This window comes from Schistocerca piceifrons, chromosome X (assembly GCF_021461385.2).
Source record: "Schistocerca piceifrons isolate TAMUIC-IGC-003096 chromosome X, iqSchPice1.1, whole genome shotgun sequence".
Taxonomy (NCBI): Eukaryota; Metazoa; Arthropoda; class Insecta; order Orthoptera; family Acrididae; genus Schistocerca; species Schistocerca piceifrons.
Window position 1 is genome coordinate 53,546,930 of NC_060149.1, and position 26,022 is coordinate 53,572,951.

Here is a 26,022-nt window from a genome sequence, read left to right on the forward strand (position 1 = left end):
GGTCAAAATCCATGGGCTCCACCATGGCAGGTGAAGGCATGAGCTGTGCTGGGACTCGAGACTGCAGGCAAAGGGAGGATGGTGGAGGGCATGGAGGGGGTGGCAAAGATGAGGTACACTGCTGCAAGTGTGGTCCTGCTCAAATAACAACATGGTGATTGTCCCTGAAACTCAGCTGATTGGCAACTAATAGGCATCATTGGCATCATTGGCAACATTAACCATAAAAAAACTGCTGACATTTTGTGGCCCACCACAACCCTTAGCAGCCACCCCAGTCACTGCCATAGGTCCAGGCCCACATGGCAGCCCAGGAGGAAAACGCAGCGAGCCATGGTGGTCAGTGGCATGTGACTCAGGGTGCAACAAATCCAGGTGGACCTGGGGCTGGTGCCCATGTAAACGTTCTGTCAGACTGGACTGCACCCACTGACTGGCATTGTCCAGTACATAGACAGACAACTCAACAATACATCATTGTGGGAAGAGGCATGAACAGACTTCTTCACATGAGTCTCGAATGTACGCACGAAGCACACCATCTCTGAGTTAGAAGTTGGGGGAAATGGGATGGTAGTCACTGTTTGAATACCACTGAGGATGCTAAAACCTTCAAGACTCCAGTGATAAAAATTGCCTACTAGTATTGGTCGTGAGGGTCCTAGGGATTCCTCAATGGAAAAAAGTAACTGACAACAGGCAAATAGTGGCTGTTGATAATGTGGACGAGAGCTTAGCCAAGTGGTATGTGAATTTTGCCAGCACACTGACCACCAACAACCACATGCTGCTCAAAAATGGACCCACAAAATCATAGTGCACGCTGTCCCAAGGATGGTCTGGGTCTGACTAAGGAAGGAACTGGCACAGTAGTACAGCCTGGTTCAGCAAGCCTGCACCAAGTGTTCAATGTAATGATCAATCAGTCAGTAGACATGACATCACACCAATGCCTTCATTTAGTCATGTCCCAGGGGAAAGCATACAGCAACTGGAGAATGTGAGGACACAACACCTGGTGGCAGCCACTCAGCCGCATTGCTCTTCTGTGGCAAGCATGAGGATTCCCTGGACAACGTTGAGTTGAACACATAGGAGAAAATACGCATGCCACACTGGATCGGCATCTGAAGAGACACACTCTGGGGACTCATCTGGACCACTGAAATGATTTTCTGGAAAAGCAGGTCAGCAGCCATGGTGATCATGACCTCTTGTGCTGTCAACTGAAAATCTGACAGGATTTGCTACAATTAATCATCCAATGTGAAGATGAGAGTCTCCAGCTGATCAAACCCCAGATGAGGCACTCCCAATAACTGTGAAAGTAGATTAGTATTGGCATGCTAGGCACTGGAATGGTAACAAAGGTCATAAGAATAGTTACTGAGAAAGATGGTCCCAAATTATATAATTTGGGACACCATGTATGTGACATCACAGATGGGCACACAGGTTGTCTTTCTATAGGAGGTGCTGACTCTACACACTTGAGCAATATTCTAAAATGGGACACACATGTGTTTAGTAAGCAATCTCCTTTATATACTAATTGCACTTCTGCAGTGTCATACTGAGGAGTCCACTGTATGCATACAGTACTGTTCATTGTGAGCCTATGAGATAATTTCATGAATGAGAGCTACAAGCAACATTTTTAAACAGGCACTCATTTCAACCATTTTTGAACACACAGTTACCTAGTATCAGAGGCATACAGATCATCACATACAGATAATCACAAATGCTTTTTACTGGATAATATTAGGTGTAAGAATTTTTCAAAATTACCTCCTCCATTTCACTTAGGTTATTGTTATTATTTGGAAAAATTTTGGATCAAAAATCTACATGAGGTGAAGTAGTATGTAAAATAAATGTGTATAAAAAAGGAAATACTGCCTCAGAGTGAATAGACTTACCAAACAGTCTTCCACAGAAGTTGCGTTAATAATACTTTGGGCAGAACATTCATATGTTTAGCTATTTCTGTTACAATATTATTTAAAATAAACAAGAATTTTTTTTAACAATTTTAACTGTCTGAAAAAGTGCTCTGGCTAATTTTTGAGCTACATTTAGAACAGGCAAAAGTATATACATTGTGGATGTTCTTTATGCAAAGGATGCAGCCCATATCTCCTTTCTCCTTGGCAACAACCACATTTTTATTGTGACAAAATCACCATTACCATCATCAGATGGCGCAGAGAATATTGTTTGTGCTTCACATCACTGCAAGTAGCTCAATGTGAACAGTTGCTAGGGTAATACTTCTGGCGAATTGCAATGTGCTGGTAGCAAGCAGTGACATGCTGGCAGTGAAGTTGCAGCATAAATGTAGCCTTAGTCTCACTAGACATACAGGAGAGCTTTTGTGAAGTTTTGAAAGCAGGAGAGCTTCTGTGGAAGGTAGGAGTGAGGTACTGGCAGATGTAAAGCTGTGAGGGCAGATTGTGATAACCCAGACAGTAAGAGCATTTCTTGTGAAATGCAAGCTTCTGGGTCTGAATGTTGGTCTAGCACGCAGTGTTAATCCACCAGATATTCACACTGAAAGTTATTTCTGTGTCTACTGTTTGCTGTTCATCAAAGATAATATGGGACACTCTGGCAATGAAGAACTGAGATATCGATATATTCTCTTTAATAGATATTTAATTGGTCATGAGTTACAGGATTTTGGCAAACGAAGAAACTTTCACTTTGTCTGTGCCTTTAGAACATTACGTTACAAGCATGAACTGTGTTTTGTGTGATTAATGTTTGTAGAATCTGTGCTAGTTATTATTATGTACTAAACAGGTCACTCTGTTCAGAGTTACACTGATATTGAATGGTAGTTCTACGACACTGCTCAGGAGTTTGCATCATTTGCATGATTTGTATGATTACAATCACACTAACTCAGTTATTGCAAGAACCTTCTTAAAACAACAGAAGTGTAGCATACAGAATGTTCCTAGTTTCAGTATAAAAATTTGAAATTACTTTTGTTGATGGACTGTTGAAAATAACAATGCACAATTTTGACACCTTTCCGCCCTTAAACTACAGAACTGGAGTCCATGTACAGAATGGTTTCCTATATTGTGTATATTAATTAAAAACAGTTCCTTTTAAACTAGAACATAACATGAAGTCTCAAGAGGAGCATTTATGCATGAAAGACAAAAGTAAAATTCAAAAACTTTTGAACAGTGGGAATGTAACTATACTGTAACATAGCTCTGAGATAGTATTGAATCCTTAATGACAATAACTCACTTTACACATGTATCTGGAATTCTTAATGGGGTGTGTTCCAGCAGACAAGCCTGCATATATGCAATTGCAGTTGCACAGGCCTCATTTTCATTCACTGGGTCACTGTTTGTGCACATATTCCAGAATGGTGTTGGATCAACCTGTAATTTTATTCAGATATTAGTCAAAATGAGCACCTCTAAAATGTATAAAAAATATTTCCATGCTAAAATGATAATATAAGTTTCTTGAAGCATATACATGTATTCCATAAAAGAGAATCACATGCAGGGCGATCTGATGAATTGGGAACTTTGTACAGGGCATAGTACTCTGACCAAGGAAAACAAATTATTTAAAAAGGAAAATTTGTACAAGTCAAATGAGGCTCTAGTACTTCATTTAGCCACCTCTACAATAAATACATAATGTGGATAAATACAGTTCCTCTATATCTTATTAATGTCAAAACTGAATATGAATGTCTTGCAGAAAATAACTTGCCTCCAGTAAGTTTTATATCACCCGTGTGAGAAGAGCCCTTACAACATGTCTCACTATTGGTTTCCTGTTATGTACCCCTACTTTGTACGATTTTCAGTAATCTCTAGTAGTGACATGAAGAATAGCGGTAGTACAAACAATGTGCAAATCATCTTGTGGTCAATAGCAATTATACACACTGCCACTAGACCTTCTGTCTGTTTATATCGGCACATACAAGAACATAACAATCTGCTCAAATGCAACTTGAAAAGCAAGAACTGGTGGAAGTGGTGTAAATAAAAAAATTAACCTTCAAGTACACTGCATAATGTAGCCACGCAAAAGAAAAGTAAAGATACGGAGTGAGTGGGTCGGTGAGTACAAATGCATATATATGTCTGATGAGTGCTGCGATATTAATTGTGTAATGCTATTGTGGTGCAGCTGCATTTGTAAATTTCTAGTATGCTTATAAATTCTTTGGATAATTCCATACATTGACATGATCAGCATCATGTTGTACTATATATGCTGTTTTGCCTTTATGGCTTACAGGACTGTCTCCACACGTCTATAACACTTCTATATCCTATTATACTGCCTAATGTCTTGTCAATACAGCATAAATCGGAAGATCTGGCATACAGTTACCAAAATCTGTTGGCATTGAAGGTGTATAGCTACAATAGTAGACAACACAAACACACACATCCACACACTGCAAGGTACCATAAAGAACTTGCACACCTCCATGTCATCGTTGGTCACATTCTGAATTTTTTTATTAAAATAGAAAACCACCTGGATGCAACACATTATCTTTGGGTACTTTTAAACACTCCTCATAATGCACTTTTTGGCAATGATTGTGGATTAAATTGCAATTTAAGACATGTGTCACTGAAAATGAGTTGGAAGTTTCTACATTTACATCTGCACTCAGGAAACCACTGTGGAGTGCATGGCAGAGAGCACTACCCACTGTATCTGTCATTACGGTTTCCTTCCATTCCATTCATGTGTGGAGAGTGGGACTAATGACTGCTTAAATGTCTGTGTGTGCTCAATATTTGTCAGGGATAACAAGTTGCTTGGGTGTCTCATGACAGAAGAATTGTAAATAATCTAGTAAACTGTACTTAACGTAGGTTTTGTTCCTATATGAGGATAACAACAATTTGGCTTTAATACATTCAACAAATATTCACATTTCTTACTAACAAAAGATGTATCACTTGCAAAATTGGAACTTTCTTTAGTTCCTTTCTTAATCACATCTGTTATTTAATGATTTTTCATATCTGTCTATTAGTTTTATCATTTTTTGTCATAGTCAGTTGCCACAAGTCCTTTATATCAGTTGTTCAGTGCATTTTTGTCATCAGTTTCAATATGTTTCTTGCCCTTGAGTTTTGTGAAAGATAAAAATCACTAGAACCAACACCCAGATCAAAATTTTCCACACAGATTGATTCAACAAGTGTATGGTTGCAGCAGCATGATGAAGCAAGGCATCGATGTGGAGAAGCACAACACTGTAGAAAGCATACTATGTCTACAATTTTGGAATCTTCATTGTAGTTGCCTTAGTATATCAAAATTTGACCTGCAATGGTTATAGTGCTTTTTGCATGAAATCCACCAAGGGAGCACCCTTATGATCTAGAAAAAAAAGTTTCCTTCTGTTTTTGTTTTCAGAGCAGTTTATTTCTTAGGTAATGAGAGTTGATGCCATTTGAGTGACTGATACTTGGTCTTTGGTGTGAAGTGAGATGCTCATACAGTATTTCATCACCAGCAAAAATTTTATCAAGAAAGGCATTTCCATCTACATTATACCATGTCAAAAATGTCAGTGATGCAGCTTTCAGTGTCTCTTGTGTTTGCCATTCAGCTGCAGGGAACCCACCGTTCATAAATTTTACTGTACCTGAGACGAATGGCCCCAATTTAAACAAGCAAAGAACAAAATATATTTGAGAAAGAAATGTGTGATGCATCTAGAGTTACATATCTGTCTTCCACAATTCCTTTATTCAATTTATTCTTTCAGTCATTGGTGATGAGTGGCAGAGATCTGGACTGAATTCCACTGTGTGCATTTGTCTGTCCATTGTTGAAAATTTCATATGGCTTCCCCTATTTCTCTTCATTCAGTACTGTATACCATATGACATCCTTACTTGACTGTAAATTTCTGCAGGTTTAAACTTCTGAGAGTTCAAAAACTGAATAACATGACTTCATAGTCAGCCATATTTTTATCATAGAGATGACAAACAGTCACAGTATTCATAATAATAACTTGTTTTGGGTGGATATCAGATGACACTGACAAAATATTATGGAAACCATTTGACCTAGTATAACAGCATCATATCACACAGAGAATAGGTTTTTATTTCCCTGATTATTCATGTACATAATGAAAGGAATGAAGCTGTGAGCAGCAACTTTCTCCAGTTATATGCTGACTATAAGAGTTGGTAGGAAAACACTTTCCAGTTTCTTTTCATTTTCTTCACATTTCTCTTTCCTTTTGACTCCTAGTGTCTTTCCCATTGTTTTAAATGCTAGGTCACCTGGACTAACAGTTGCTGTCATTCTTACAACATGTAACACCTTTATCAGCCTTGAAAACAATTGCAATTCACTGACTCTAAAATGGCTTTGATAACATTCAGAATATACAAGTTACCAATGTCAACCTGTGAATGTCAGATGCTTAGCATACACTCTGTCGCTAACACTAAGCCAGCGAAATCCTGAGGCTTCACAAGTGGTAACTAGTGGATATCAGTTTCTTGAGTCCTAACAGCCCTGTGTCATTGCTCTGATTCACAGAACCTGTCACCTTTAACATATGAAAGACAGATTAGATATTGCAGAATGAATTTTAACTCTGCAGCAGACTGTGTGCTGATTTTAATTTTCTGTTAGATTAAAATTGTCTGCTCAACCAGGAATTGAAACTGTGATCTTTGCCTTTTGTGGGCAAGTGCTCTGCCAACTGAGCTATCCCACCATGACACATGACCCGCACTCACAGCTTCATTTATGCCAATATCTCTCTGCTACATCCCAAAAATTCATAAAAATTCTCCTCATACATCATGGGCCTAGCACTCATGGAAGAAGATATGTTCACTGCATAGGTCATTTGGTACAGTACTTGCCTGCAAAAGGTAAAGGCTGCAGGTATGAGTCCAGGTCCAACACAGAGTTTTAATAAGCCAGCTCATTTTAAATTATATGGGGCATTAAAAAAGAAATGAGCCACAAGCATAATTACATAAACCAGTAGCAGTATGTTGGAAGTACTGACCCTGGCTGTTGAGAAATTTGTCCCGCTGTGACACATGGCAGTGAATGGCTGTCCCATAAAATTCCTGGGGCTGCGATGTTAACCAGTTCCGTAAATACCGCTAGATGTCATCGTCCGAGGTGAATCATTTGCCACCGCCTTTTTAGGGGGGACCAAAAATGGTATAATCACAGGGAGAGAGGTCCAGACTGTATGGAGGGTGGCTGGGAACCTCCTATTTGAATTTCTGCGGGAGTGTTGCGATTGTGTTGGCTGTAAGAGGCTCTGCATTGTCATGGAGCAGAATGACCCCATGGGTGAGAGTGCGTGGATGTTTTGATTTGATCGCTTGGTGAAGTGTGGTCAAGGTTTGCGAGTAATGCTGGGCATTCACTGTTGTCCGGTGCTGCAGGAAGTGAATCAGAAGGGGGCCATCTTGGTCAAAGAAGAATGTCAGCATAACCTTTTGAGTCACCTTGGATGATGACATCCAGCTGTACGTGCAGAGCTAGTTAACATCACAGTCATTCACCACCTTGTATCACAGTGGGACAAGTCTCTCAACAGCCAGGGTCAATACCTCTAACACACAGATACTGGTCTCTGTAATTATGTCTCTGGCTCATTTCTTTTTGAATGCCCCTTGTAGGAAACACACCAATGCAAAGTGAACATTCATAATGGAAACAATTCCCTAGGTTGTGACTAAGACATTTCTTCACAATATCCTTTCTTCCAGAAGTGCTAGTTCTGCAAGGAATGCAGAAGAACTTCTGTGAAGTTTAGGCAGTATAAGAAGAGGTACTGGCGGAAGTATAGTGTAGGTAGTGAGTGGTGCTTGGAAAGTTCAGTTGGTAGGGCACTTGCTCACAAAAATCAAATGTCCTAGGTTATAGTCCAGGTCAGCACACAGTTTTAATATGCCTGGAAGCTTTGGGTTAGAAATTCATGCATTTTTTCTAATACACCTGGAAATATTTGTTATTTGAAAGGCACACCAACTATGAAGCTAAAAACATATCTAAAACTCAACAAGTTATCGCTTTGTACCTAACATTATCAGCAACTGTTCTTTTATTTCTTCTAAATAGACTTATTTTTTTCCTAGTAAGTAGCCCACTACTATGTAATATGTTGTATCTACCATCTAGGACTCAATATTCCTTGAAAACTTAAGACATGTATCCATATATCAATAAACTACAATTTTCCTCTTACCATGGTGAAACAAGTGCTGAACTGAGAAGATTTACTTTTAAAAAATGCCTGGCACAAGTTTCTTAATTTTTCATTTGGCTGTGCTATATCTATTGCAAAGTTCTTATCTGAACTGCATTTGTAAGGTTCTAGAATCCAACTTTGGGTAAACCTTTCTACATCAGTTTCCACCTTTCCATATGAAGTTAAGAAATCATTTATTGGCTCATTATCCATTGTTCCCAGCAATCCAAATGTCTTGCCATAATGCCATCCTGAGAACAAAAATTGTACAGTTAAACATGATGTGGCAAAAGCAACTTTGATTTCTCCTGGACATTTTATAGTAAAGTGTTCATGTTTCTTTATAATTAACACAAAGTTTTAATGTTAATACCACTGAAAGCAACAAATTTCAAATATAAAGATACAAAATTTTTGTCTTTTATTCCTTTATAATAATTTTTTTTGAAGGAATGGTTCCTTTAATGTACCTTCACAATTTTAAGTAAGTAGTAACTTAGGTGAATGCTTTCTCATAACATAGTTATAGCCTAATTAGGCAAGGGGAAATGTAAGAGTATTGTAATGTTGCATCTATAGATGTATATAAACTTCAGAAAATCGAGGATTGAATAACAAAAATATGAAAAGTATAGTTTGCCATTCACCATACAGAGGAGACACTGAGTGGCAGACACAGTGAAAATGACCACTAGATATTATCGACATGTTGGACTAAGTCCTTCATCATAGGTAGACACGCTGCAGTCGCAGGTTTGAATCCTGCCTCGGGCATGGATGTGTGTGATATCCCTAGGTTAGTTAGGTTTAAGTAGTTCTAAGTTCTAGGGGACTGATGACCTCAGAAGTTAAGTCCCATAGTGCTCAGAGCCATTTGAACCATTTGATTGTAAGTAGACAAAACGTGACTGTAACTGTGTCTGAGGTGACCAGCAATTTTTGCTGTGTGGGGTACTGGTGGTACAGAAGAGGTGTGGTGTGAGGGGCAGGTTGGATAACAGGTCAGATATGGGGGGGGGGGGATGTGCTAGTGCTGCCCCTTGTGGGAGCATGTGGGGACAGAATTGTGGGCTACAAGGTGCAGCACCAGGAGACTATATGGGTGGAGGAGTGTGGGGAGAAGGATTGGGGGGAGGAGGGGACAGACCAATAGCAGAGAAAGGGAAAGGACTATGTAGGTGCCCTGACAGGATAGGAGGTGTGTGTAGGACTGATTGTGAGCAAGGAAGGGTTAGACAGGTGAATGACAGAGAAAACCAAAGGTTGAGGCCTATGGAGTTATGAGAATGAAGGATATACTACAAGTTCAGAAAATCTGGTGTTGATGGGAAGAATACATAGGCCCACTCTGTGAAGCAGTCACTGAAGTAAAGCACATCATGTTAGGTAGGATGCTAGCAACTGAGTGGTCCAGCTGTCTCTTGACCTTTGTTTGTCAGTGTCCATCCATGCACATAGGCAGCCTGTGTTAATCATCACGCCCTTGTAGATTGCCCATGTAGTTACAACTAAGTTGGTAGATCACATGGCTGTTTTCACAGATGGCCCTGCCTCTGAAGTGGTAGAAGATGTCATGACAGGACAGGAGTAGGTGGTAGTGGGAGGCTGTATGGGACAGGTCTTGCATCTAGGTCTATTGCAGGAATATGAGCCATGGTGCAAGAGGTTGGGAGCAGAGGTATAATAGGGACGCACAAGGATGTATGGGTTTGGTGGGCAATGAAATACCACTGTGGGAGGGATGGGGAGGATACTGGGTTAGATGGGAGGATGTTTATCATTTCAGGGTGTGACAAGAGGTAATCAAAACCTTGGTGGAGAGTGTGATTCAGTTGCTCCTGTTGTGGGCAGTACTGACACATGGGAGGGCCACTTCTATTTGGTTGGACAGTGGGTATGTGGGGGACTGTAGATGACTGGTGGGACAAGACATGGGGGATGTCTTTCTGGGTAATATGGGAGGGTAAGTTCTGTCTGTGAAGGTCTCAGTGAGGCCCTTGGCATATTTGCAGACGGACGGTTCATCACGATATGAGTGATGACCATGAGCGGCTAGGCTGTACGGAAGGGACCTGTTGGTGGGGAATAGGTGGCTGCTGTCAAAGTGGAGGTATTGTTGGTGGCTGATAGGTTTGATGTGGATGGAGGTAATGATTTAACCATCTTTGAGATGGAGGTCAACGTTGAGGAAGGTGGCTTGTTGGGCCAAGGAAGGCAGGTGAAACAATTGTGTTGAGGTTCTGGAAGAATGTGGACAGGGTATACCCACCCACAGACTAGGGTTTTGGGATTCTGTGAGGGTAGTAAGGATTCCTCTAGATGGTCCATGAATGAGTTAACATAGGATGGTGCCATGTGGGCGTCATCTTAAAATATGTCAAGCATCTGACTCAAGCCTTCACAGAATGAAATTACCTCCCCAACCTTATACAAAGAGAAATGTCCTATGTCTTTGAAAAATAATTGGCAAAAGTGTCACAGTTTGAATGCTGTGTCATCTGTTATGAGCTTTAAAGAATGAAACATGTGAGAGCAGGGGTGAGGCAGTGAGACAGCTAGCACTTGGGCTATGCAAGCAGCAGGTAAGGATGTGTCAGAAGCTGGAAAAATCCACATGAGAGGGGTGTATGTTCTGTAACTAACGCTCACCTACTGGAAATGTACCATGATAGAAGAAAATGGCTACATGTGTATGACAAAATGCTTAAATTGACAGGAAATTAGGAATATAGCTTCCAGATATGCTAGCACAAAATTTAACATACCTAATTAAGCACAGCAATGAGATGACATGTTTATTTGTATTTGTATTTCTTTATTGGTCCTGTAAATCATGTTTAGGTACATATTTTGCACAAAAAATGTAGGACAAGTCAGGATAATGTGATGTCTGGCTTAAAAGTTATTAGCAATGATTACTTTAATGTTTATAAAACTCATAATGTGTACAGAGAGTTCAGAAAAAATGCTTATGATAGCTTTAATAAAAGCTTACTACACCAGATACAAGATAAGCACAACTCAACATATATGTGGTTCCATGTTTTAATCTGCCAGGAAGTTCATATTTTTTGGAATAAACATGCCATTAGTAAAGACCTCCACAGAAATAAACCATACAAAACAAGCAAACATCCTAATGTGTTACCCAACCTATTGCTTGAATTGTACATATAAATTTTCTGGATAGTGTATAGTTTGACTAGTAATGATAATTGTGACAAATTGCTGTTAAACTGTAATATGTACATGAAATGAGCTGAATCATCCCCAGTAACAGATCAAAAAATGACCAAGAATATTTGTTTATATGTTGTTTTGCATTTATATGGTGAATTATTATCATTAATCAAGACAGTGTTCTTTCTTTAAATGTTTGTACTGGGTAGAGTAGTTGTCACATGACTGAATCTATACAAGGGCGAGTTCAGAAGGAAGCAGGGCTGTTTGGTCACTCGGATATTTGAGCAAGGCTGGCTGTTGGCAGTCACGCTGTTGCAGAGTTAGTAAGATTTGTGAGCAACATTGTAGGGACTAAGAGTCATGTTTGAAGAACTTAGAAATATTTTCATTGGTGGCATGTTTGAGACTTTAACTTTTACGATACTGGTGGAATTTCATAACAGTGAATGTAGATTTTACATCAAAATGACTACTCTACAATTCAAAATTAGTTGCCTGGCAGAGGGTTCATCAAACCACCTTAAAGTTATTTCTCTACTGTTCCATTCTCAAGCAGTGTGCCCGAACAATGAACACTTAAATCTTTCTGTGTGAGCTCTGCTTTCCCTTATTTTATTACAATGACCATTTATCCCTATGTAGGTGGGTGCCAACAAACTATTTTCAAATTCCAAGTAAAAAGTTGGCGGTTGAAAAAATTCAAGATACTATCGCAATGAAAAATGCCTTTGCTTAAATGACTGTCATCCCAACTCATGTGTCATATCCATGACACTCTCTCCCCTTCTAATGCCATCTGATGTAAACCCCATACCATGCAGCAATACTCCAGAAGAGGATGGACAAACATCATGTAGGCAGTCTCTTTAGTAGATCTGTTGCATCTTCTAAGTGTTCTGCCAATAAATTACAGTCTTTGGTTAGCTTTCTGCACTACATTATCTATGTGATCATTCAAAATTTAAGTTATTCAAAATTGTAAGCCCAAGGTATTTAGTTGACTTCACAACCTTTAGATCTGTGTGATTCTAAAAAGTGATGGGATTTGTTATTTCTGAGTACTGTTCAGTGCTTATATTCATTTGTGATTACATGAACTTTATTACTTTCAAAGCAGTTTGTGCAACAGTGAACTGTGTTATTATGCTACATCTCTGTTTTGGTTAAATCTGTTTCAGAATTTATTTTATTTTGCTTTATGTAGGTTGACACTGATGAAGCTGAGGCTTGGAATCTGACTTTTAGAAATTCTGCGGGAAACTTTAACGTACTTTGCAGACAGTTACTGAATACACACTGGCTGCACTGGTGAAAATTATGTGCTAACCTCTGCTGACACTCTGCATGCACAATGCAATTATTGTTCTGTTCTGTAAAGTTTTTGTACACCATCATTGTCACTATAGTATGTTAGACAAAAATATATTATATTTAAAGGTATTTCTGTAATTGGAGATGTTTATGTCCTTTGGGATTCAACCCAGTCATTCATCAATTATTTCTTTATCTTCATTGTGTATCAATTTATTAATTTGGTAACACTGTCATACTACTCTTAAATTTCCTATTTACATATGTGTGAGGGCTGGCCTTACAGTTACACTGCATAACCACTTCTTGGACTGGAAAATGTAACCACAAATTAATTAATTGGCCATGCAATGTCACCTCTGTATAATCATTGACACCTTAGTATCTGACTAACATGATAAAGATAAGCCAGATGTCAGCATGGATGCACATTGTCTCCCCAGTTACCTTCCAGCCCCACATACCCACGATATGGCTGCAGATGAGTGGCCCTCTTGTGACTCAGTACCACTTAGGATGGGAGCAACTGAATCACATCCTCCGTCCTAGCTCTGACTACCACTTTCAGTACCCTGAAGTGACAAATATCCCCCCCCCCCCCCTTTCCACTATTCCACAGTCCTCCTCACCTATCCCACAGTGGTATTTTGCTGCCTGTTCACCTCATGCAGTATCCTGATCTGTCCCTATTCCACTCCTGCTCCCAACCCCTTGCCTCATGGCTCATATTCCTGCAATAGACCTTGATGCAAGACATGTCATATACATCCTCGCACCACTGCCTACTCCTGCCCTGTCAAGGAAGCTCCTATCCCATCAGAGGCAGAGACAGCTATGAAAGCAGCTATGTTATCTACTATCTTAGTTGTAACTACATGGAATTCTACATGACCATGATGACTAACAAGTTGCCTGTCAGCATGGACAGTCACTGACAAACTGAGGCCAAGAGACAGCTGGACCACCCACTTGCTAGCATGCTATTCAAAACAGTGTGCTTACTTCAAGGACTGCTTCACAGCCTGTGCCATTTGGATTCTTTCCACTACACCAACTTTTCTGAACCTGCAACATATCCTTCGTGCTCATAACCCCCTCAGCCACAAACTTTGGTTCTCTCTGTTTTCTGCCTTGTATCCCCTACACTGCTCCCATTCAGCCCTACACACACTTTCTATTTTGCCAGTGTACCAACATAGTTCTTTCTCATTCTGTCCTGCATGCTTCCACAGGAGGCAGCACTAGCATATTTCACCACCCCTACCCTGCCCTACCCTGCTAGCCCTACTGCTAAAATCCCATGCCTCTTCTGTACCTCCACTAACCAACCCAGTAAAGATTACTGCACAACTCAGATGCCATCACAGCTTAGCACCTGGAGAAGACAGTGACAATGTGTGTGCTGTCCTTCTGTGAATATGGTCTATGTCTGATGAAGCAGAGAGCAGCAGTCTATCTTTTCATATTCTTGTACATAAACTTTATATGATGACAATAGCTGCACATAAACATGTTTACAGATGAATAAATACTCTGTTTTGTCCTGAGACACTACTGAGCAGCCTCTCTCTTTCTTTATGTAAATTTGAAACATGATGCTGAAAATATACAATAATGATTTTTGTATTGATCAAATGTTTTCTTGTTGTTTGGTATATTTTGAGGTGAAAGAGCTGAGGTCATGGATAACTCAAGTATGAGACTTTCTTGCACTGGCAGAAGGGAATTAACTATCACATTGAATGTAGTTTCATGGCTACAAACAAGTAAAACAATACTTAACATTAGAGCAGAATTTTACGGAAAGAAAGTAGAATAGTGAAGCACGTTTCTGTCACTCTACTATAGGCTTAGAAAACATAATAGACAAAAACTTAAAATATAAGTTCTGATTGTATCTTGGCTTCAGAAGCAAAAATTATTACAGACAAGTGAAAAATGGAGTCTGTGAAAAGCATTTAAAAGATAAGCAAAAGCCCTACTACAGCTCTCATCATTAATACAAGAAAACTTTTGAAACTTAATGTTCTCAACAAGTAAATCTGAGCAGCCACAATTCAGATCCTTGAAACTCAAGGGGGGAAAAGAATCAAATGGTTTTATAGCAAAATATTTTTATTGTACCAGGATAATTGAGAAAGGAAGGAACTACACACAAAGACATGTATTATCATAAAGTCAGTTGTAAAAGCTACAGCTAACTGAGGACACACAGAGCAGTGTGGAAATATATCTATATGTTAAAAAAGCTATTATCAGTTTTAGATACAAATATCAGAATATTTACCTGAAAGTGTTATAGAGCAAAGATCGAATTTAAGATTACACTGTATGTGAATGCCACGAGCACTCTCTATAGTAATAATTTCAGTTTCCTGGTAAATGTACATATCTCCAACCTGGGCAGGAAGATGTGTAATAGCTCCCCTTTCAACTGTTACTGCCTGAAAAATAAAGAAGAGATTATTTAACAAATGTAGTGTGGAACAATTACTGAATATAAGAAAATCATACCATTCTGGCAGGTGGAAATATTTCACCTTAATATAATTTTGTTCTGAAATGCAGCAAAATTTACAGAGTCTGTGAAGTTCAGGAAGGCAGGTACCTATGGGGCATTGGAATGAGTCAAGAAAAAATAGAAAACAACTTCTTGCTAAGCACATGTGACAGTAAATATAATACTTGTGAAGACTTTTTTGCACCCCAGAAGAAGGAGAAAATCAACTCAGCACCACACCCAACCAGGTCTCAGCAGAGAAGAGCAGCAAATGGAAGTAAACCAGAAACTTCAGAAATAAGTGCTGATCTTATAAGGTTTCACAAAATGTGCAGTCACTAATAAATAAAACTGATAAATTTCAAATACTGTACTGCTAGAAACTTAACTTAAAGATGTCACAGTCCAGAGTCTAACTGAAGACTAGCTGCAGGGAGACACACTGAAATTTGTATATCTTCCAGACTTCGCACTAGGCTGTCACTTCTACAGGAAAGGAAAAAGTTATGGGGGCAGCTGTATCCATGTTAAAAGTCATATCACATTTGTGCCCATTCAGTTCTCAGAAGATATTCCCAGAGAAAGCAGTCTGGAAATATTAGGTTGTGAACTACTACAGGGAAATATGGCCATAGTTTGTTTGTACAGGACAATCAATAATGACATGAATGCTTCGTTACAAAATTTAGAACATCTCCTTTACAAGCTATCAAAAAATAACAGGTGTCAGATTATTCATGGTGACTTTAATATTGATTTTCCTGTGCAGTCCAAATAACAAACTGACATACTGAACCTCCTCGTATTACACTGCTGCAAATTATGGTGCAAGGAGTGTGGCATAGTGGCTAGTGTTACTGCCTTGCATGCTGCAGGTTGCCAGTTCAAACCCAAGCACCAGCAATTATATATTTATGATTTATCATTTCTGGAAGTTTCTTGAAGCATCTTATGTTTGTGTATTCTGGAGTATTCAATATTTGTACAAATACCAATATTCTATAATATTCAATGTTTGTATAAATAGCTATACTCTCTGTCCAAATCAGTACTGTTCTGGATGTACATTTGTGATCCCAATGAATGTACTTTCAGTGCTAAGTATTGTATTTCACTGATGACCTAGCTTTTGGATTTGAACTTTAATGTGGTTACAACATGATATCGTTTGGTGGAGACACTGGGTACACCAAAACATCTATATCAGTGTGGCTCCAATTAGGCAATAAAAAATCTGTTTCCTAAATGGACAGGAACCAGAATACAAGTAGTACATCATTCCCATGATTCATAGATTCAGGAGACCAATGGATTCCAAGCTAGCTATAAGTCACCAGCACATCAAGCACCCATATCAGTGTTCTCTGAAAATTCTGGTCAAGACCTGATGAAATGACTACAAGATCCTGACTGATTCATCAAATACAAAAGGTAGAATGACATGATGTGTTTGGCAAATGTGTGGTTTTACTAGGATGACACAGGCCAGCAGTAGTTTGATTGCAACAAACAGATGCTCTCAATAGCTGGGATAGGTTCCAGGCTGAGGTTTGGTGACAATTAGCAGCAAGTCTACTTACTGTAGGAACAATTGAATAACAGGGTTCAACATCATCGGAAAATGACACAGTCCTATGTACAGATTGCTTTGGCCTATGTCATGCTGTGAGCCCAAATATGACAAAAGCTAACAAAATATCACACTTGATGAAAGAAGTTGCAAAGACATGTACCAAGCTCTTTTGGTAAAGAATGTCATAACAACCTAGGAATTCATCGAGTGGTGCCAGCACATCAAGAAAATGCAACAGAAGGGAGCTGGATAAAAGTATGGCTGACTCCCATACGTGGTCAGTACTGCAGTTATGGGATATTAGCAAACCTTTACCAAGTGATATAGTACAGTGGTTAGCACACTGGACTCACATTCTGGAGAACAACAGTTTGAATCACAACCCGTCAATCCAGATTTACGCTTCCTATGATTTCCCTAAATCACTACAGGGAAATGCTGGGATGGTTCCTTTGTAAAGGCCTCAGCTGATTTGATTCCCAATCCTTTTCTAAATCAACCTTGTGCTCTGTCCCTAAAGACCTTGCTGTTGACAGGATGTTAAACTCTAATCTCTCTTCTTTTTAGCATGACCTCACCTCCCTCATACGTCAGATAGTGAGAGAAGCAATACAGTTGTTTATGGCAACCATAACTGTTGGTCCAAGTAAGAAAGAGATGGTGGCAATGAATGTTGACCCTATAAATCAGGAGGTAACAGAAAATATTGAAGAAGAGGTGTATTGACCTTAAGCACCAATTTCTGCCGTCATTTGAATATGCCAGAGAGAACAGACTAAGTCGGTCTTCTCCCGCAGTCACTAAACGACAACACTCCTGCTCCAAATATAATGCCCCATAGAAGAACAGACATTTGGAAGACAGAGGACAACATGCCAGCATGTTTCCACTGTGTACACATTGCACGCAACTCCAGAGAAACAAAGTGAGTTTTTTTAAACGTTTCATCCACATTTTGCAGCTGTGAATGTGACTGTATTCAGTACTCAGGAAGTTGAATAAAAACGCCTTCAGTCAAAATTTTTTGTGTTTTATTAAATTATATGGGGCATTTCAGACTCTGTGGATCCATCTACAGGTGCAAATCATCTCAGACATAATTTACATTTGCTCTTAAGTGAGATGAAATGCGTTTTTCTGTTCTGAAAAAGTTAGATTTTAAGTTATTATTTTGTGAATCAAGTGCAGAAAATGTGGGAGAAACAGTGGAAAAAATAGTGAAAAACTTATTGAACAAAGAAGGGAGAACATTTTTAACCTTTTGAGGTCAGCAAACATTGACTTATTCAGTCTCTCATCACACACCATGTCACTAATAAATAAACCAATGTATGGTGACCCCAAAAGGTTAAATATGTTCTTCCTTTGTTTGTTCAGTATGTTTTTCACCATTTTTTCACTGTTTTTCACATATATTTCTGCACTCAATTCACAAAATACTAAAACTTACAACTAACTTTCTCATAAGAGGAAAATACATTTCGCCTTATTCACGAACAAATGTAAATTATGTATTAGATGATTTGTACTTGAAGATGGACCCACAGCTTCTAAAATGCATCATGTAATTTAATAAGTAAAACAAGAAAAAATTGTGACTAAAGGCGTTTTTATTCAAAAGGTGAGTTTTTGATGACAACTGTGCCACCAGATGTCTACATCACAACAGTTATATTCATACCAGTTAACTGCAGATTTTAACAACCTGTGGGATGAAGGCTATTGCCATACCATGGATGACATTGCTCCCCAACACGTAATATCTGCTTCCCATTATCATACCAAGGTACCAGCTGCTTGCCTACCAACCAACTTCAGGACAACTAAGCAAGGTGACCACCTATGGAGGTGAGACTGCCATAGGTGCTATCTGGGGAACATCCACAAATTAGAAAGTGCTCATATAAAATGTCACCATCTGAATGACAGATAATTTGGGAAGAATAAAGACAGCTCATGGAATCTCCACACCAACTATCAATGACTGAACAAAATCATGAAGAAAGATTTCTATGAGTTTTAAGTTACGTTGTTTGGATTGTGTAACACTCCAACCGCCTTCAAATGCATGACTGATTACCTGTTTCAAAACCTTAATGGACTCTGCATATTTGCTATCTGGATGTTTTTGAAGATGTACGAAGAAAATTTAAACTGCCTGACAACCATGTTAAAGTGTTTTCAGGCTGTAGGGTTCCACCTGAATCCAAGAAAGTGCCTCTTTGGCATCTAACAAGGTGCTAGCATCTTCCCTGGTTTGAGCAATGGATAATTAAAATGCTGAGCCAGAACTTGACACTGATGCAGGGGTTACCAGATAGGTGCAGTTATAGTGCAAATTCAGGAAGGTGATGAAAAGGTGATATCTTATACCTCCGGATTTCTCTCCAAGTGTGAGATATTAAGCTATAACAGTGACAGAATGACCTGCAGCGGTTTGTGTCACCAATAAGTTGTGGTTGTATTTATTTGCTAATGTATTCACAACTGTGCTGGACACACCATTCTCTGTGCTGAGTGTTCAGCCTCGAAGATCTATTGGCTCAGCTGGCAAGGCAGGCACTGGTGCTTTAGGAGTATATTGTCACAGCAGTACACAAAAGTGGGCACAAATACAAGTCTGATGATGTCTTTCAAGGAATCCTTTCTTGGAACCCAGCACCATAGATAACATCTCAGTTATCACCACATTAAATGACATTGTTGCTGAACAGAGGGAAGTATCAGCACTGCTAAAAGCCGTAGAAGTCTTGAGGAAGAAGGAAATGACTAAAGGAGAATTCCAATTAATAAACAGAGCACTGTATAAGAGGAACTATGATCCAATGGGTTGGAAATGGTTGCTCATCTTAGTATATTCTCTACACCCAGCTATACTTAAGTATTTCCACCTGGGATTCGTGTAGACAGAATCAGATGCAAATACCACTGACCAGAACTCTAACAATCCATTACACACTATACGTTCATTCTTTCAGCATCTTTAGGACATTCTCACATGGTTGAAGCAAACCTATGACCATTCATGCTGTCCTTCTTGATATCCAGTCAATATGCCCTCTTAGTTGTATTTGGTATGTGTCCCACACATTTGAGCAATACTCTAGGCTGAGTCACATGAGAGTTTTTATGGAATCTCCTTTGTAAACTCCCTGTATTTCCCTAGTATGCTACCAATGAGCCACAGTCTGATACATGTTTTACTATGATTGAGCCTATGTGATTGTTTCACTTCATGCCCTGCAAATTGCTATGCTCAGGTATTTGTGTGAGTTGACCAATTCCAACTGTGACTCACTGATGTTATAGTCATAATCTACATCATTTTCTCATTTTGTAAAGTGCACAATTTTATATTTTTGAACATTTAAGGCAAGTTGGCATTCTTGTAGACAATTGGAACCTATGCTTTCTTCCAGCTACAGGGCACAGCTTTTATGTTTATGGGATATACAGTAGATTATAGTTAAAAGATGGACTAACACTGCCAAAAATTCACTATGGAATATGATAGTTATTCCACTAGACTCTGGAGCTCTGTTCAGTTTTAATGATTTCAGCTGTTTCTAAGTGCCTCTGACATCAACATCTATTTCATTCACGTTTTCAATTGTATGAACATTAAATTGGAGCAATGCTCCTGGATTTTCCTGTGTAAAATGAACATTTGAAAACAGAGTTAAACTTTTCTGTTTTTTCTTTGCTACCCTCAATTTCAGTTCCTGTTCCATCCATGAGTGACTGGTCAGTATCTTTGGTGCTAATAACAATCTTGACATGTCACCAGATTTTGTTTAGGTTTTGTAAAAGATCTTTCACCAACTTTCAGCTGCAGTCATCACAGAAAGCTTCATGCATTGTTTTCTTGATAGCCAAACATGTTTCATTCAGCATCTCTGTATCTATAGTCTTATGCTTTGTTTTACACCTATTACACAGTATGCTCCATTTCTTTAGAAGTTTCTTTACTATGACTGTATACCACAGATGTTCCTGACCATCATGAACTGTCTTACTGGATGCCTGTCCATCCACAGCATGGTCTCCTATTTTTTTTTTAGACTTGAGCCATAATTCATCAATGTGCTCCTGTCTTGAGTTTCAAGTTCCTCATTGAGATATGACACTACTGCTTCTCTATATGATTTAGCAATCACCTAAATCTGTCTACTTCTTTTAGTTGCCCTTTGCACTTCAGTGGTCACTATTCCTAGGTCTGACTTGAGGTTTGCTGATAAAAGTTTTGCTGTGGACATCCTCAAAAAGGTCAGATCTGTTTGTTTCCATTATATGTAATATGTTTCCAACATGAGTGGAGCTCCATACTTCCTGTGATAGCTAGTTTTCAGAGACATTATTTAATAATATTTTGCAGGATATCTTCTCATGCCTAATACTACCAAAACTGTGGTTATCTAAATTCAGTGTTGAATGATTAGTCTTCTGTTATAATAGCAGTATGATTGGGGCACTTATGTACTAGTGAGCTGAGATCTTCTCTTAAGTTTTCAGATATATTAGGAGATGACTCTGATGGTCAACAGAAGGATCCAATTATAGTTTTATGACTATCCCTCACACTTAGTTTTCCCCAAACAATTTCATATGCAGCTCAGTGGATTTGAGTTTCTTGTCTACTGCAACAAATACATCACTTCCCATTAGCATTAGCATATCCTTTGATATATGCTTAAATTTTCCCCAGAACCTCACTGCTGTCAAGTTTTAATTATAACCAACTTTCTGTACCTAATATTATAAGAGCCTCGCTGCATTTTAGGAGTGCTTCAAATTCTAGCACTTTGCTGTGAATGATTCAGCAGTTAATCACTCTTATTTTAATACTGTCATCTGCAGGGGGCACTGATTATTCCCAGTCTCCTACAGATTTCATTATCTGGACTGTGTAGAGTCACCTAACCTAAAAAACCTTTGTGTGCACACTGTGAACAGTCAGCTAACTAGGAAACAGTCCCTAATAAGAAGTGCTCACTTGATTCACATATGGGAAACTTACAGTCTCACCCATATTGTGAAAGTCTAGCAAATCACAGCCTAGCTTGTCGCAGAATCTTTGAAGTCTCTGGTTCAAGCCCTATACTTGACTCAGAAATAATGGGACATAATCTGTTCTGAGGAAAATACTGGAAATTGTGAGCTTCATTGGAACTTGAGCTGCTGTTCCTGCTAATCACTGGAATGATCCAGCTGTGACCTCAGATCCCAGATATGAGGCATCGTTTGTCCAAATGTATGGCACAATCTGCAGTAATTGCTAGAATAGCCGCTTCATCATGTTGAATGAGGCCCCCAGGCACACAGACAGGGTGCTGACATGTCACTCACAGTCAAATGGAGAAGTACTGATAGATTATCTATTTCCTGCAGGAGAGGCAGGACCCACAGTATGTGAGGTATATTTGGTACCTCTGGTAGATGATTCTCAGTAGCTCTCACAACACAACCATTCACAGTAGTTTCATACTGCTTGACAGTAGTCAGGATGGTTTCTAGCTGATAATGAACAGCAACTAACTCAACCTGATCCTGAAAAGAGCATACACAGTGGGACTCCATTATCCCTGGTGCAGTATTTTACAGAACAGTAAACAAATAGCTGCTGATCCTCTTTTAATTTATGGGTCTGGTATACTACAAGTATCACCACTACCCTTTGAGAGTTTAAGCAATTAACAGCCAAATAAGATATCTATTATGACAACATAAAAACTTGGTACAAAATTTTGCTGTTGCTCTCAAACACTTTATAGCCACTAACAAAGTTGACAATAGTGTTACTATATGAAAAATACAGATAACACACTTTTGTTAAAATAGAAAACTAATCTTAAATGGAATGGTGGTTATTTATGGTAACTGTAAATCACAAATGCTGTTTCACTACATAGTAGCTTATGCACAAGACTCATAAATTATGAAATTTCTCGAAAATGTACATTTCCAAGTGTCTGAAAATAAATTATTCTCACATAAATATATAAAGATACCAGGGCTTGACTGGTTTTCAATCAGGAGACTGTAGCCAAAAGTTTCTAGTTAACAACTGATAGACTTGTTTTGAATGAGGATACTGTAACCAAAAGGTTCTAAAATGCACAAATTAGTTAACAATTGATAATATACAAGTTTTTCATGCCATTCACATATTTTTGAAAACACACAATATATCACAATATACATGAGCATTAACACAAGCAATGAAAGATTATCTGAAAACAGCATGAGCAGTAGAGTTTTAGAATGTAGAATTTTGAATTGGATCTTGTGGTATCAATAGTAATGATGCCACGGTATAGTTTCATAGGTTGGCACTACCACGAGACACCGACAACAGCGCCCTCTAGCTGGTGCTGTGCAGCTCTATGAGCTCCACTACAGATTCGCCCATTTAATCAGGTGCAGTCAGCCAGGACACTTTGCTTCAGCATCGTACCTACGTACAAAGTTATGTAATCATTTATCACCTTGTTATCACCTTGTTTTAGCACCAGTAAACCACATTCTTGCACTACCGACTTGTATTACCTTTTCCAGTTCCTACCCACACGCTGCCTCACAGGTGGGATACAAAAAATATTCAAATGTGTGTGAAATCTTACAGGACTTAACTGCTAAGCTCATCAGTCCCTAAGCTTACACACTACTTAACCTAAATTATCCTAAGGACAAACACACCACCCATGCCTGAGGGAGGACTCGAACCTCCACTGGGATACAAAATTTTGGCGACGAGGATGCCACATTTCATCTCATATCATTTTCTTTTTTTGCTCGGTACTGCTTCAGCTTTTTTTTGTGATTTCACAGTGTGACTGTGTGGGTGTATGACTGTTTCCCCCAGTTGCTATATAACTTTCATTTGTGTACACCATGGCTTCGCCACAGTAACAGGCTTCGCTGTCCGATCTTGTACGTTTTCAGGCTGAGCAAATGATGCAGCTGCATACTGCCATAAATGGACTGGCCACACTACAAACTGCAGCTACTTCGACACCTCTGACTCCACTGCCTGTACTGACGCTGTCAACGTCGGCGCCGCCATTTTGTGCCTTCAATCCAGATGTTAAACACTGACCACAATACATCGCCCAGCTTGAATCACACTTCGCAGCTTACAATGTACCAAGTACAGAGTGGCTTGCTTTTTTCATTGCCAACGTGGGTGTTGGGTTGTACCATGTGCTTGTGAAATTGTTTCCCACCACCCATCCAGAAACTAAAACGTACGACGAAGTGATTGATGCTTTGAACTCCCACTTCTGTGACAGTGTAAATATGGTAGCTGCATGTTACAAATTCTTTCATCTCTGGCATGGCCCTTCTCAGTCAAATAAGTCTTGGTTAGCGGACCTTCAGGGACTAACTTCTGATTGTGATTTTAATTGCTCATGTGGACACTCATATGTGGATATTATGATTAGAGACGCTATTGCACAGAATGTGGTGGATCACCACATCCGCAACAAATCCTCAAATTTAAAAACCTGTCTTTGCAGGAAGTAGTGGACTTGCTAGACAGACAAGATACTTTAGACATGGCTACTTCCATGTTCAACGTGACCTCACGTGTGTGTATTGTTAGCGTGGCACAACACATGCCCTTCCGCCCGGTCCCAGCCCAGCCAGCCATGACGCACCGCTCACGCGCATGTAAACACATCTCAAACCAGGCACCCACTAAGAAACTGAAATCATGCCCAAACTGCTTTCATGCGCACCCATGGGACAGTTGCCCATCCTGTCAAGAACAGTGTTACTTTTGTAATAAGAAAGGACATGTGCAAGCTGTGTGCAGTAAGAGAAACAATAATTCTGAACTTGTCTCCTGTTTGCTTAACTCGCGTTGGTGTCACTGCAATGGCAACTGCCATGATCATGATTCACATCAGCCGATGGATGTTAATGCCATTTATTCAAAGCCTTCTGCTTCACGTGTGATAATGGTTCATCGTGTGAATCAAGTTTTGCCAGACACTTCCTCTCGCATTCAGAGCAATTCGAGGAAACTTTTTGTGACTTTGCACATTTGTGGACATTCTCTTTGCTTGCACCTGGACACTGGTATGTCAGTTTCTTCACTGAACAAATCTACATATGACTTGCTAGGTTTGCCCCCACTTCATCGTTCGCATTCCATGCTGACTGCATTTACTGGACAGGAAATCTCAGTGCTCACCGTGTGTAGTTTGCAAGCCACATATGGTGCAACGACCTGTACAGTGTCTTTCCATGTGCTCCACTCTAGTGATACTACAAACATTTTTGGCATGCACGCATTTGAACTTTTTGGCCTTGCAATTCAGGACAATGTACTTTGCATCAATGCTAGTGACCATGCCGACAGTGTTGCCACACTGTGCAATGATTTTGCTGAACTCTTTAATGATGGCCTTGGTTGAGCCACAGACTTTGCAGTGCATGTTGTAGTTAAAGACAATGCCTTGCCTATTTTCTGATGCACACGCCCAGTACCGCATGCCCTGTGTGATGCCATAGCTGCTGAACTTAAGCATTTGCAAGACAGTGGTGTCATTGAACCTGTTTCTGCTTCACCATGGGCTTCACCTATCGTGTGTGTGAAGAAACCAAATGGTCGTCTCCATATTTGTGCTGACTTTAAGTCAACAGTAAATCCCCAGACAGTGGTAGTTACATTTCCCTTACTGCGTCCGGAAGACATTTTTGATAAGCTTGGTGTGGGAAAATTCTTTTCCACGATTGACTTGCGAGACCCCTACTTTCAGATTCCGCTCGATGAACAGTCACAGCACTATTTTGTGATCAACACCTGCCTTGTATTGTTCAAGTTTCGCCGCCTTCTGCTCGGTTGTGCTTCGGCTCCAGCTATTTTTCAATCTTATTTGCAACAGTTGTGTGCCACTGTCCCTGGTTGTGCCAGTTATCTGGATGATATAGTTGTATCAGGTCACACTCCTGATGAACATTTGCAGAATTTGGGTGCCTTGTTTACTGTACTTTTGCAGTTAGGACTAAATGTAACAGGGACAAGTGAAAATTTTTTCAAACTGAGATTCAGTATTTAGGACATGTGATTAACAGACAGGGTATCCACCCCTCAACACCACATCTCAGTGCAATTAGAGACTTGCCAGCACCCAGGAACTTGAAAGAACTTCAGTCTGTGTTGGGAAAAATCACTTACTACATTCGGTTTAT

General features: G+C 39.5%; 1 protein-coding gene across 1 annotated transcript in view; it reads right to left on the bottom strand.

Moving 5' to 3' along the window:
* The window catches only part of LOC124722172, an 830,020-nt gene that overhangs the window by 46,219 nt on the left and 757,779 nt on the right, over positions 1-26,022 (bottom strand). The window contains exons 66-68 of the mRNA XM_047247373.1: positions 15,039-15,195; positions 8,255-8,508; positions 3,268-3,407 (exon numbers count right to left, since the gene is read on the bottom strand). Of these exons, the coding sequence (XP_047103329.1) occupies positions 3,268-3,407; positions 8,255-8,508; positions 15,039-15,195 (551 nt within the window). The remainder of the gene's footprint in view (positions 1-3,267; positions 3,408-8,254; positions 8,509-15,038; positions 15,196-26,022) is intronic.